The 12,904-nt window shown below is 43.6% G+C and overlaps 1 protein-coding gene across 4 annotated transcripts in view; it reads right to left on the bottom strand.

Moving 5' to 3' along the window:
- Positions 1–12,294, bottom strand: part of dpy19l3 (dpy-19 like C-mannosyltransferase 3) — a 59,167-nt gene extending 46,873 nt beyond the window's left edge. The window contains exons 1-3 of one of the 4 annotated variants that reach the window (XM_010733962.3): positions 12,021–12,294; positions 11,377–11,504; positions 7,802–7,929 (exon numbers count right to left, since the gene is read on the bottom strand). In XM_010733962.3, coding sequence (XP_010732264.1) covers positions 7,802–7,929; positions 11,377–11,494 — 246 coding nt within the window. In that variant the 5' untranslated portion in view covers positions 11,495–11,504; positions 12,021–12,294. Of the gene's footprint in view, positions 1–405; positions 1,492–7,801; positions 7,930–11,376; positions 11,505–11,600; positions 11,716–12,020 lie in introns of those variants that run through there. The other 3 variants (XM_019261556.2, XM_019261555.2, XM_019261554.2) reach the window with 3 other exon arrangements.
- Between the last annotated feature and the right edge of the window lie 610 nt (positions 12,295–12,904).

The raw sequence follows: 12,904 nt of genomic DNA, 5'->3' as shown, positions 1-12,904 counted from the left end.
AATATGTATTTAAATGCACTTTGTATAGAAAATGTTACATTTATCCCATGGTCCACCCACAGAGGTATTCACTAAACTTGACTTCTTCTCAGGACACAGTGGACACGTACAGACTGTAAAGTACCTCTTCTATGTTTAGTGACTTCAGGAGACTCCCAGTACAGTTCCAGCTGTATCCCTCATGCGCTTTCATTGAGGAGATGGGATTGAACCACTAACCTCCGAAATTACTGAATAACCCAGAGCTCAAGTCACCGGCAATCACTAATGTGTCATGCATATCATGTAATATAAACAGATTTTGCTGACACTTCCTCCACAGGTTACAAACTGTGAGCGTGAGCTTGTCTGCGAGGTGCTCGGTAATTAAAAAGGTTCAAAGTAAAGCAGTATCACGACTCCTACCGTGAGCTCAGAGAACCACAGCAGATTCTCGTGTATGGCGTTGACGCACCAGGCCTGAGTCAGTGCCAGCAGCCCGGCCAATAAAAGCCCTGCTGCCATGGAAACACACTGTCGCCATGGCCACAAGGGTAGAATGTCTGAACCGGAACAAGTACCGGATCCTCCAAGCTGAGAAGACTCCCCTGCATTCCCTCCCTGTGGGGCGTTAGACCTTTCTGTGCCCCGCATAACATTTCTGCTGCATTTCCTTTCAGCTGGTGTGAGGCCCAAATTATGTTCTAGCTTGTTCATTTTAACTCTCTTACGAAGCTCCATTGCCTGAGAAGACAGAGATTATCAATATGTTCTTGGATGCTTTGATGAGCTGAATCCAGGTAGATAAGCAGCATGCTCCTGGGTTGAGCTATAGAACTGATCCAAATCCATTACAGCACTAAAACGTAAATGCGGTGTGTTTTTCTTTTCTTGAAGTCGCTCCAAATAAATTAGCTTTTTAATCGCTTCAAGTTCCTTGCCAAAGGAAATATGCAAAAGCTCGCTCTGAGGGAATGAGCAGCTGATTTCCTTCCCAATCCTTTTGAGTTTGCTCGAGGCAAAACAAGCCTTGGCTTCTCACCAAGAACTCTGATGAGATGGCTAATCCTCAGTTTAAATTAAGGTCAAAGAGAACGGGCCTGGTTAACAAGTTCACACATTGCTCATTATCCTGAAAGCCAGTTCACTCCTCAGAAGGCACCGATCCTCTTCTCTCTGTTTCTCTCTGTTACCCTTTCCTCTTTATGAGTCTCTGAATAACTCATCTCTCTGATGTGGTGCTTGAAGAATCCGAGCGCGGGTCCATCCAGCATTGGCCTTGCTTCTGCTTTATGTCTTCCAGACCAACTGCTGCCTCCCCTCTGATCTCCAACAGAGACTTCAAAACAAAAAGCAATCTTCCTCAACAAATCAGCGACAAAGTATGAAGAGAGAAGCGAACATAAAACACGAGGCACACAGTCAGACTGCGAACAACTGGATGGGCTGTAGATAACTGGAGCAGTCAGAGGGAGGGGAAGAAAAGAGGGTTGACTACTGGTGACCTCTTGTCTATAAAAGCACACATGCACACAGGAAAAGAATAAGATCAGACGGGGTGGGGGTGGGGAGCAGCGACGAGAACATGTTGGAACATCATTCGGAAAACGCGCTGAGTATTTGTTAGAGGGTTTCTGGATCTGGAACCGGTGTCAAGCTGTGAGCGCACGTCTCAAACTCCATGAGGCAACCACTTCACTGCATACGAAAGAGCGTCGATAATAAGCATTCTAAGGCATGTGTGAAAGAGAGAGGGAGAAAGAGCGAAGGGGTGAGAAGAACTTGATGATAAACCCTGCAGGCTCTATAACCTCAGGCTTACACCGATACCACATTTCCTCAACACAACACATTGGTGGGGGGGAAAACCACATGTGAGGTTATTAAAACCAGTTTTCTTTGTGTTAAACAACAGCTCCTCCGCAGACTGCCAGCGCTCCGATACCATCAGTCACGTCAGGCAGCAGAACCCACCACAAAGCAGCAGCGGGGAGGACTCCCAAGATCCCAAATTACTTTCCAGTATGTTTCATGGCCTTTTCCATCCTACTTGACCTGTACAAAGTTTTTAGCGCTTATGTGTGTGTGTGTGTGTGTGTTGTGTGTGTGTGTGTGTGTGTGTGTGTGAGAGACAGTAAGTGGAAGAGTGAAAGTGAGCGAGAGATCTCGAAGGACAGGAAACTAAATACATCATCTCAGCTGGCTGAGAAGCAACAGCAAAGCAGTTAAGCGGTTCAAGGTAAGGTCGGCCAGTCACAAGCAAGTGTTAGCTGCACATTACACCATTTGCATGGAAAAGTGTGTGTGTGTGTGTGTCACTATGAAATTAAATATGAAAATGATTCATTTTCTTTAACCACAAAACAGATTTTAAGAACTCTCTCAGGAGTAAATAAACCTGATAGTGCCGCTGTTTCCTTTCAGTGCAGAGGAGAACAAAACGTCTGGGAAACAAGAAATGTCTTGTCTGGTAAACTTAAGAAGACGTCTGTCGTTTCTTACCCTCTCTGCTGTCACTCAATGTAAATGTCATAATGTCAAAGCATAGTAGATGTAGCAATCATAAGCTGATCGGTTTTATACAGCCACAAGGCTCTCTATGGAGTACTTCAGATATGGTTGGTATAGGTGATTACAGAGAGCAGTGAACGGAGGTTTAACCAGCTCAGGGGCTCTACGATTGCAAGATAAACAGACCGAATATGTAGTTCACATTAATAAAAGTAAGCTAAAGAATATGCACGTGCATATATTTGATTGGCAAACACAGTTTCTGAGGTAGACGTAACGTTTTTAACCACTTGATATTGGATCCTTTTGTGTCACTGAATCAACACGCTGACTTCATTGAAAACGCAAATCTTTCTTCTGAAGAGAGTTGTCCTCGGTTATTCAGATCTGCACCACAACTACACAGAGCTTGAGAAAGAAGTTCAAACCTTGCACTCAACAAGTACTGTGTGAAGTTCATGTCAGCGTGTCGCCTTCGGAAAAAGCTACAGACATTTTCGAAGCACGGCCTCTCTCATCCTTTGTGTACATAAATAAACACAGACAATTGACCAGAACATTTAAAAAGGCCGTAACCCCTCACCACAATGCATATGTACTATTTACAGTGCATGTGGGAGTGTCAGCTATTCAGCAGCTCCACTATGCCTTTGGAAAACAACTGTTACTGAGACGCGTGGTGTGACAGTAATATTGTTTAGATGGAAGAAGTGAGGGCAGTCTGAGGGCACGATGGCTGGTGACGTTATGGGTTACTTTTTATTTTTGGTATTCCATGCCAGTGATTTTAACTGCCGTCTTTTCACTTTCTTACAGTCGGGCTACCAAAGCACACTGTGATGGAGCCTGCCAGCACACTCTCAATGGTACACCAGTTAAAGTACCGCCTCTGCTGTGCCTTCCTGAGAATGTCCTTAGTGATGAGGCGAGCGTGTCTGTTAAGATTTTTCAGATTCAAGCAGCTCTGTGTGAACATCGACTTTGATAGCATTACCAGAAGGAAGCATTTCTCTCTCACACACACACACGCATGCATGTGTGTGCAATGTGCGATGATGTCAGCTAGGAGCCCACTTATGTGAGAACATTTCAGGGAAATGTTCAGCAGGCCTGTAAAGTGACCTGTATTTATAATGAATGAAAGCATCTGTCTGCCCACGACCACAAACTGTGTCCGTACAGATTCCACTCAATTAACCAGATGTGCTGCTTTGTCTCTCAGTGACAAAAACCCAAGCATTAGCCTGTGCAGACTACCTCTATGTGGGTCAAGACGTATGGCGCATTTTGCATGAGATGAGGCACCTGGCTGCCACCGTGTGTCACAGATGAAATGAATTCTGAGGTGTGTGTGTTTTCTTTGAGGGCCTGCCTGCTCAGTTGTTTTGTTTAATTCCTCAGCCTTCCTCTGTGATGAGGATAATGCAACAAAATCTGAACCAATATGTGCAGATGACTCTCTGCTATAATCTGCTATGAGGACTCATCACTCCCTGTGAGCAGAGAACTGAGAAACTTTCTTGCAGATTCAGAAAAATCTCCTTGCTCTCTTTAATACGTATTAACTTTAGTTTGCTTTAAAGTAAATTTAAAAAAAAAAATCCCCTATAGAACCTTTTAAATAGAAATATCATTTGGAGTGCCAAATGAAGCGTGTGTACAGTATCCATCCTTCTGAGACAGTTTAATACGAATCTAGAAACATAGTCCAAATTTGTAACAACAGTGATGTGGCTTCAGTTATTACTTTCGGGGAGTTCGCCCACAGCTCAGTGTGCTACCTGCTAATTCCAGCGTTACTCTGCTTATTGATCATTCCACTCAGTAACCTAACCGCCAGCGGCGACACCAACAGCGTATTTTAGGATATAAAGACTTGAGGCGCCGTTGGACACAGGGGAGTGACATTATTTTCCATGTGAAATTGCTCTAAGGACGCAGCCTGCTAAAAGTAGTTATTTGGCAAAGGGGACATAGTTAGCTGGCTAATAAAAAAGGAACGAGTCTAGGGCTGCCACGATTAGTCGATTAGTCACGATTATGTCGACAACTAATTTAGTAGTCGACGAATCATTTTTTTGTTGGTTTTTTTTTTTTTACACCTGTGCACATGCGCAGTAGTGGTAATCGGCGTCAGGCCTGTCTGTACCGTAAATGATACCATAACACAGACCCTCCAGGAATTCACAATGTTGCGATTTGCAACTTCAACGCAACTTAAGTGAACCCCCGTAAATTCAGGGCGGTGTTGTAATTTTAACCAATCACCGCGATATTTCCGCAACTTCCGCGCAGTCTGCCCGGGGGATTCAACTCGGGTCAGGGACGGCCGCACGGTGCGGGAGGATCCCTTTGTGAGACCTCTCCGCGATGGTGAGCCGCGACCGACTCTGGGTCGGCTTGGAAAGGCTCGAGGGCGCAGGTGTTTACAGCGCCGGCCCGCCCACCTGGACCTCGCCGTTTCCTGGGACAGTGGACTCTCATTAAAGGGTTAATGAGCTATCATCTTAATTGTTTTTATTTTCAGTTAGCTCATACTTTAAGCTGAAAGCTAATGATCTGATCAGCTGCATGCTGGTGCGATAAGCTGTATGTTTTACAGTCAATGTATGATCCGATTAGTCGACTAATCGAAAAAAATAATCGGTGATTAATCGACTATCAAAATAGTCGTTTGTGGCAGCCCTAAACGAGTCACACAATCTATAAGAACAAGAGCACAGAAAAAGAGAAAGAGTGACAGATTTATTTGGATTTGAAGCTGAATTTGGGTCAGGTCTGATGCAGCTATATCTCTGATTGTTGTACAGTTAACTGGTAGTAAAAGCTTTACAGCCCAAGCCATAGTCAAACATTTTTTATATCGTATCATATGCAAATCCAAACAAGCTGTAGACTCGCATATCCACCAAAAAACAAATGACTACCAGTGCACTGCTAAATGAGGCAAAGACAACAAACAGCAACAGTGTTCATTACATTATGTTACAGTTATGACTCTGCCGTGTCAACACGATCAAACTCCTCTATGTATATCTCAGTTTGAAGCGGAGTGCTGGTGAAGCTTTGGAAAGGGGATTTAAAATTACGTCATCCCTGGCAGGGCACAATGTTCTGTTGCCGTACAACACTGAACAGACTATAAAAAGGACTGTGTAACCACCAGTCGCCATGGTGTTTGAAGACTTCATGTGGTTCATTTAACAGGGCTGAAAAGCAATCCTGTGCAGTCCATGGAAAAACAATCATCTCATTTCAGGATGAAGTGTTTATGACGTGTTTGCATGCCGTTTTACAGAGGAAACTGGATGAGGGGACGTGTCTGATTGGCACTTAGGTTGATGCTGTGGTTCCTCTTGAGATACAAGAAAAAAATGTGTGCTTTTTCTTTTGAGTTGTTAAAACCGGGAGAGATTTTCCATCTGTGATGTGGTTGATGAGTCTTACACGTGGATGTCAAATCCTCAGATAACCTCCATATAAAAGTATCAGATACATCGATCCGGCCTTTAAACAAGTACCTCATAAAAGAGATAAAAGAGTTTATGCGTTGTCACCATTCCCAGATCTTCTTCCTGGGCTGGCACAGAGTCGGTGGAAATACTCGGGGTTAAACTGTCAGTCAGACATATTAAACCACAGAGATATATTTGCACTGTGGTACATGATCGGCAGACAACGGCCTTGGCAACAAGTCGTCACATAATGATTTGCCATAAATGTTTGTTAACTTGTACCACTTCTTGACATTCACAACTCTTGTAAACAGCACCACTAATTTGTTCCCCTCTGATATAAAGAGAAAGTCACAAATGTCCCTTCACAAATCTGCCAATTTAAAGCCCTGCTACAGGCAAATATTACATTTAGCAGCTTGTAAAACGCTATCTGCAATCCAAGCTTGATTGCTCATGTCAGCCTGTGAATTTGGAATTACAACATATACACTGAGTGTCTTCAAACTGTGATCCCAGCTGCCATTCTTCGTCTTAAACAGCAATGTTACACAATGAATGGATGAATGGCACTCCTCAGCAGTTTGTCAAGAGGGCCAGCTCTGTCCTGGACTGCCCCCTAGACTCCACAAAGGAAGTGGGGGAGAGGAGAATGTAAGCAAAGCTGATAATCGTGATGATCATCATGTAACTGAGACTGTGGGTGCCCTAAAAAAAACTGCTTCATCAAAAGACTGCTACTACCATAGATCCTTGATTCCAACAGCTGTCAGATTCTTCAGCACTCTTTATTTCGTACTTGTGAGTAATTTCTTATCCACCTTGTGTAAACAAGCTGCTGTGACAAGTCCATTTTTACGGTGTGGGATTGTGAAAGTCATCTTATCTTATCTGTTATGTCAGGGATCTCCAAACTACGGCCCGCGGGCCACATCCGGCCCGCCTAAACAATTAGAGTGGCCTACTTAACGATCCAAAACAAACCCTTTAAACATGGCCTATTTTTCAAAATTGCATTTTCCTATTATAAAATATCCACACTTAATGATTAAGCTTGGCATTCTAATTAAAATCTACCTTATTTACCAACTATTTACAGTACTAGCTAATTTTTACCCCCTCACACAATGGTATATTCCGACGTGACTTTGCTCGTGATCAACTTCCGCGCAGTCTGCCCGGGGGATTCAACTCGGCAGGTCAGGAACGGCCGCACTGTGTGGGAGGATCCCATCGTGGGACCTCTCCCCGGCGCTGGCTGGCCTCCGCCGGGCGCATTTCCTCCGCGGCAGTGCGCCGCGACCACCTCTGGATCGGCTTGGAAAGGCTCGGGGGTGAAGGTGGCTCACGGCTCCGGCCGCGAGCTTTACAGCGTCCTCCTGCCCAGACCTCGCCACTTCCCGGGGCCGTGGACTTAGTGCTCGCTGCGCCCTCTCCGCGACTGTCGAATCGCAATTTATCGCAACTTTCACTTCCTCCCGCAACAAAAATGTAAAAAGCACCGCAACTTTCACCGCAATTTTTTTGAAAACCTCATGCAACATCAGGGATTTGAGGCCGCATCTATTTCAAAAAAGGCCTGTGAAATCCTGGTGGGACTGATATCATTTCAGTTATAGACTGACCCCATCACAGAAAGGCAAGTTGATGTGGCCCGCACCGAAAAAAGTTTGGGGCCCCCTGTGTTATGTGTTTCTCATTATCGCATTCGAAAAACAACACACCTTGTGATAAACTTAATTTGCGCTGATATATTTTGAGTGGTGTGTGTTAACTCAGTTAGACCTTGATGAACAAAATCAACAGGATTTTGATGTATAACCTGTTTAAGATTGTAACAGTGAAAGGCCCTTTACCTTGATGTTGGAGAACCACAGGTCATTCTCATGTAGTGTGGCCATGTAGATACAGCAGAGCAGGCCAAGACCAACAGACACAGACCAACCGACCGATGTCCAGATTATTGCCCCCCATGACCAATCACCTGCAACAACATTGAAAAGTCATTAAGTTGCTGCTGTCAATGAAGTATTAACGACTTTTAAAAAAAACAGGCACCAGGCGTGAATAATAAAATGAACTATGGCACTAACTATATAATGAATTCCATTTAGCTGCTTGAGTTTCAAGGTCCTAATATTGTGCATGCTGATTCAGGGTTATTCTCCAGCAGAACTAGGACATTAAAAACGTGTTTATAGTTTTTTTTTTTTTTCTGGAGCGGGAAGGCACAGTAAAAAGCCAAACATCATAGAGAGGAGGAGACATATTGTTTAAACATGGGGATAACAGCACACATTTTCAGACACTCTCTCCTGGAGGGCATTCGCCGTGTTGCACTTGGTTGTTCACATGAAAATTGACAGGAATAGTTTTGTCAAGAAAAAAAGCTGGAAGTAAAAATTCAGTTTCTGGCTCCTTTATCACCTCTGCACAGGCAGCCAATCACTGCATGAAGTGAGTGTGGATGTCGGATTGTCGGTCAGGCCTTCAGAAAGGTATATACTGGCAGCTTGGCTGCCGCACTGCATCTTGGCTGATCCGATCAGAACCGGACAGCTCTATCATACAGGTGTGAACACGTCGGAAAACCCATTGAGGACACACTGAAATCCAATCACTTAAACCACATTCAGAGGTGGTCTTGGGACACTCATGGCCACATTCTTCTAGTAGTGTGTAAGCTAATGTCTCCTGGCCACTCTGAAGGACTCCACTGACTTCTTGCAAGTACACTCAGAAACACACTGTCTGGTTTGGCTCACTAGAATCAAAACAAAGTGTTTTGGCTCTACCTACCAAGATAAGCAGCAGATGTTTGTGAATAACCGATACAACTGATTTCACCCTTTGACTAGTAACTATTTCCAGACACATGCAATTCTGAGTGTTCGTGAGTGAGGAGGAACTTCTTAAGACTTGAGAAAAGCCTACAGCGAAATTCATAATCATTCATGCGTTCTTGTAAATTCAGAATCAAAATTCAAATTCAATACGTCAAGTTGTTTCTTTCCTAATCATACTGCTGCAGCATCGCTGTGCCAATGATATTCTGTGTAGCTTTAAATTCTGAAATTATGAAAGGAGACATGTTATTGATGGTAAACATGTCAACCAACATAGGACACTTCATTGTCACCCATGGAGAAAGTCCCCAGACTACATTTGTATATATTTTCCTAGCTGTTGACTATGTTAAACACTGTTTATAACAAATTCTTAATAATTCAGGCCTGAATTCCTGGCATGTTGGCTACTACTGTTGGACCTAGGGCTGCACGATATGGCCTATAACCAATATCTCGATATTTTTAAGCTATATCGCGATACACGATATATATCTCAACATTTTTATTTCTCCTGTAAATCACTCTGAATGTTAAATTCAACCCTTTGATGCAAAAAAATAACATCAGTATGATGATTCAAGTAGACCCTTCTATTAGATTAGTAACGGCTGCACCGCGTTTTAGCTGCGTCCTCTGCCCTGCGCCAACTCACACCGGGTGCATATTGGCAGCGTAGCGAGCCGGCCTTATTCACGCGAGATCACGCAAGAATCCTGGACGTACGCGAGACCCCGCGATAAACTGTGTATAAAGGAAACAACAACAACAAACAGCTGACTTTGCTTCTCCGACATGGAAGAGATTATAAAAAGCATCTGTTGTGTCATGAATGATTGTGTGTTGTTCCACTTCAACAATTAGTCTCTCTTTGTTCATGTTGAGACACTTTGATCGATTGACTGCTGACCTGGTGCCACGGGTCATGACGTAACGTTGATGTGAAGTTGTGATAAGCTACATGAACTGTGTATTGTGTTTTATTTTGAAAGGGGTCGGAAGTTTATTATGTTCATTCTGTGTCATAAAACATTTACGTGACAAGTACTCGATGGTCGCGATATAGTCATTTCATACATCTCACGTAGAACAAGCTGAGTATATTCGATATATCGCCCACCCCTAGTTGGACCGCTGGCTAAAAAAAATGCATCTGGTCTTTGCAAAGGGAACAACAGACATTGTTAATGTCCTGCATGTTTCCAACCATGACAAGTCAAACTGTCTGCTGTAAGAAAAAAAAGGGTCTATTGCAGGTAAAGTAGCTTGATGTTTCTAGTTCAGTGGACACTAGAGAAATACAGGTTACTCATAATATGAACGACACTGACTTCAAATCATTTGAATCTGAACAAAGCTCACTGTTATAAAAAATAGGATTGTACTGGGCTGCAGGTGTTCTAACTCTTAGAGGGGGTGTATGTGTGTTTTGTCTTTTTACATATCTAGCATGTGTTTGTTGAAGCTGCCTGGGAAAGGAAATAAAAAAAAATGTTCAGGGACATGAGAGACAGACTAAGGGAAGTGTCATTTTGGACAAGAAACATAATGTTCATTACAAAGGGGAAAACCAAAAAAGGAAATCGTTAGTGGGAAGATGTTCGAGACAGCCCATTTTGAATGAATTGTATAAAAACCACCTGACAGAGCTCCTCAGGGAGCCTTTTTCTCTGTAACCCTCTTGTGTGTTGCACTGTTAAATGCTCCTTCTTGTACAAGAATATTAAATTCAACTTAAACTTTGATACTTTGAATCCAGTCCTCCTTATTCAAAGGTTCTTCTTAAAAAAATCCCCATGACACTCACAAAATGTCAGTTCAACGTGCCTGCTTGTCCTCAGAGGATGCAACACAAGCAAATCATGACAGTATGCACAGGCACGATAGGTGAAAACGTGGTGTTTCATTAAAACCCCACTGAGAACTTCTCTTCCTTTTCCGCACCCACAGCCGGTCAGAGATCAGGTGCAGAAACCGACCCTGGGAGCAAGATCTGGCTTGAGGAACTTTTTTTTTTTTAAGCAAGGTGGACAGCTACCAACCGTGCCTCACCGCTCGCTGCATGCTTTTTACAGTCACTGCTGCTTTTCCCGCTGCCCTCCGGAAGCTGGCTGGGGGGGGTGGGTGGGAGGACGATGGTTCACTCACCCTGCAAGATGTGCTGTGTAATATCACTTTAGTTTGATACTCTTTTCAGCCTATTTTAGCTCATTGTTTTGGTTTTCACAGCCTGTAGATTGATGGAGCAGACTATGTTGCGAGGCAAAAAAAAACCCTGATATTTCTCTCAGGAGTTTGCAAAGACTGAAAACAGAGCTGAAAGGAGTTATTGGATACGGAAGCCCTAAAAGGCCATACATACATACATTTTATTCCACCCGTTTTCTCGTGATAACGAGATAATTTTCCTCCGTTTTCTTGTGATAACGAGATAATTTTCCTACGTTTTCCCATGATAACGAGATAATTTTCGTCCGTTTTCTTGTGATAACGAGATAATTAATTCGAGATCGTGCTTTTTACAGTCACTGCTGCTTTTCCTGCTGCCCCCCGGAAGCTGGGTGGAAGGACGATGGTTCACTCACCCTGCAAGATCTTCTCCGGGTGATGATCGGTGCAACAGTTGGACTGTTGGGATTGAAACTCTGCACTGAGAGGGGGCTCCTTCCCTTTGCTGCCCTTCCTCTGACGCAGGCCCGTCATGTTACATACACTGCAACGAGACAAGAGGGAGGGGAGGGTACCAACATATCTGATTTAGGTAAGGACACACAACACAACACACAAACACCTGTGCACCACTGCAAACCTGCACCACTGTCTGTCTGTCTGTCTGCTGCCTCTGACTCAGTCACACTCTGCTGATAGATGATGGTGGTGATAGATGATGATGATGGTGGTGGACCTGGACACTGTGCGGGGCCTGCCTGCCTGCTCACAGCGGCATTTCCTGCTCACGTCGCTGCTACGATAACGTCAAACATCACATCACATCCCATCATCCCCCCCATTTATCGACGCCGGATGAAGACTAATGGGAGACCATAAGGGACGTTTAGTTAGTGATGCGATTATAGTGAGGCACACAGGATACCTATACAGTACGAGGAGTGCCGTATTTGAATGAATAAAGGCGCAGTCCCAGTTATGGACGCCAGCTTTTCTTTCTGTCCTGACAGTAACAAAGACGAAAACGGTTTGAGCCAACGGTTACATTTATAAGCCTCACCCCTCCTGGTCTGCTCGGTAGGATGGTCCGACAGCACTCCCCTCTCTCCCTCTCTCTCTCTTTCCTTCCCTCTTCCTCTCTATCTGCCTCGCTCTTTCATTTCTCTCTCCTCTTTTTTCTTTTTTCTCTCCCCCCCTCTGTTAAAATTCATCGGTCAGCTTCTGTTCTTACCGCACTGGGGGTTTAACCGCGGTGCAAAACCGGAACACGAGAGAGCGTGACTTCAAAATAAAAGCGCAAGCGTGTCACTTTAAAAGAGCGAGTTGTTTTTTTTTTTTGTTTTTTTTTAAGAGAGACGTGTGTTTTAGGGGAGAGGGGTCATCTCTTTTAGTGATGGGAATTTGGGCTCTTTTTGGAGAGCCGGTTCTTTTGGCTCCCAAACGGCTCCTCACATTTTATTAATTGGTTTTATTAATTAATTATTATTTTATTATTATTCCTGTTATTATTATTTTATATTTTTAAATGTTATTATATTTGATTCATTTTATTTTTGACATTGTAAAGCACTTTGGTCAGTGCATGCGGTGTAAAAATGTACTATATAAATAAAACGTACTAACTATTTAATTAATTTATCAACCAAAATAATGGAATAAACGGCTCCTTAAATCGGCTCACAACAAGCAGCCGGCTCCCGTCGTTCACTTAAAAGAGCCGGCTCTTAGAACCGGATCGTTCGTGACCGACACATCACTAGGGGAGAGGGGTCATCTCTTTCAGTGAGGGGAATTTCGGCTCTTTTTGGAGAGCCGGTTCTTTTGGCTCTGCATAACTATAAGGAGCCGGCTCTTTCGGCTCCCAAACGGCTCCTCACATTTTATTAATTGTTTTTTATTAATTAATTAATTTTTATTATTATTTTATTATTACAGTTGTCCCTC

Source organism: Larimichthys crocea, chromosome VIII (genome assembly GCF_000972845.2).
Source record: "Larimichthys crocea isolate SSNF chromosome VIII, L_crocea_2.0, whole genome shotgun sequence".
Classification (NCBI taxonomy): domain Eukaryota; kingdom Metazoa; phylum Chordata; class Actinopteri; family Sciaenidae; genus Larimichthys; species Larimichthys crocea.
Note: the sequence above shows the minus strand (reverse complement) of the source record. Positions and strands in the feature narration are given on the sequence as shown.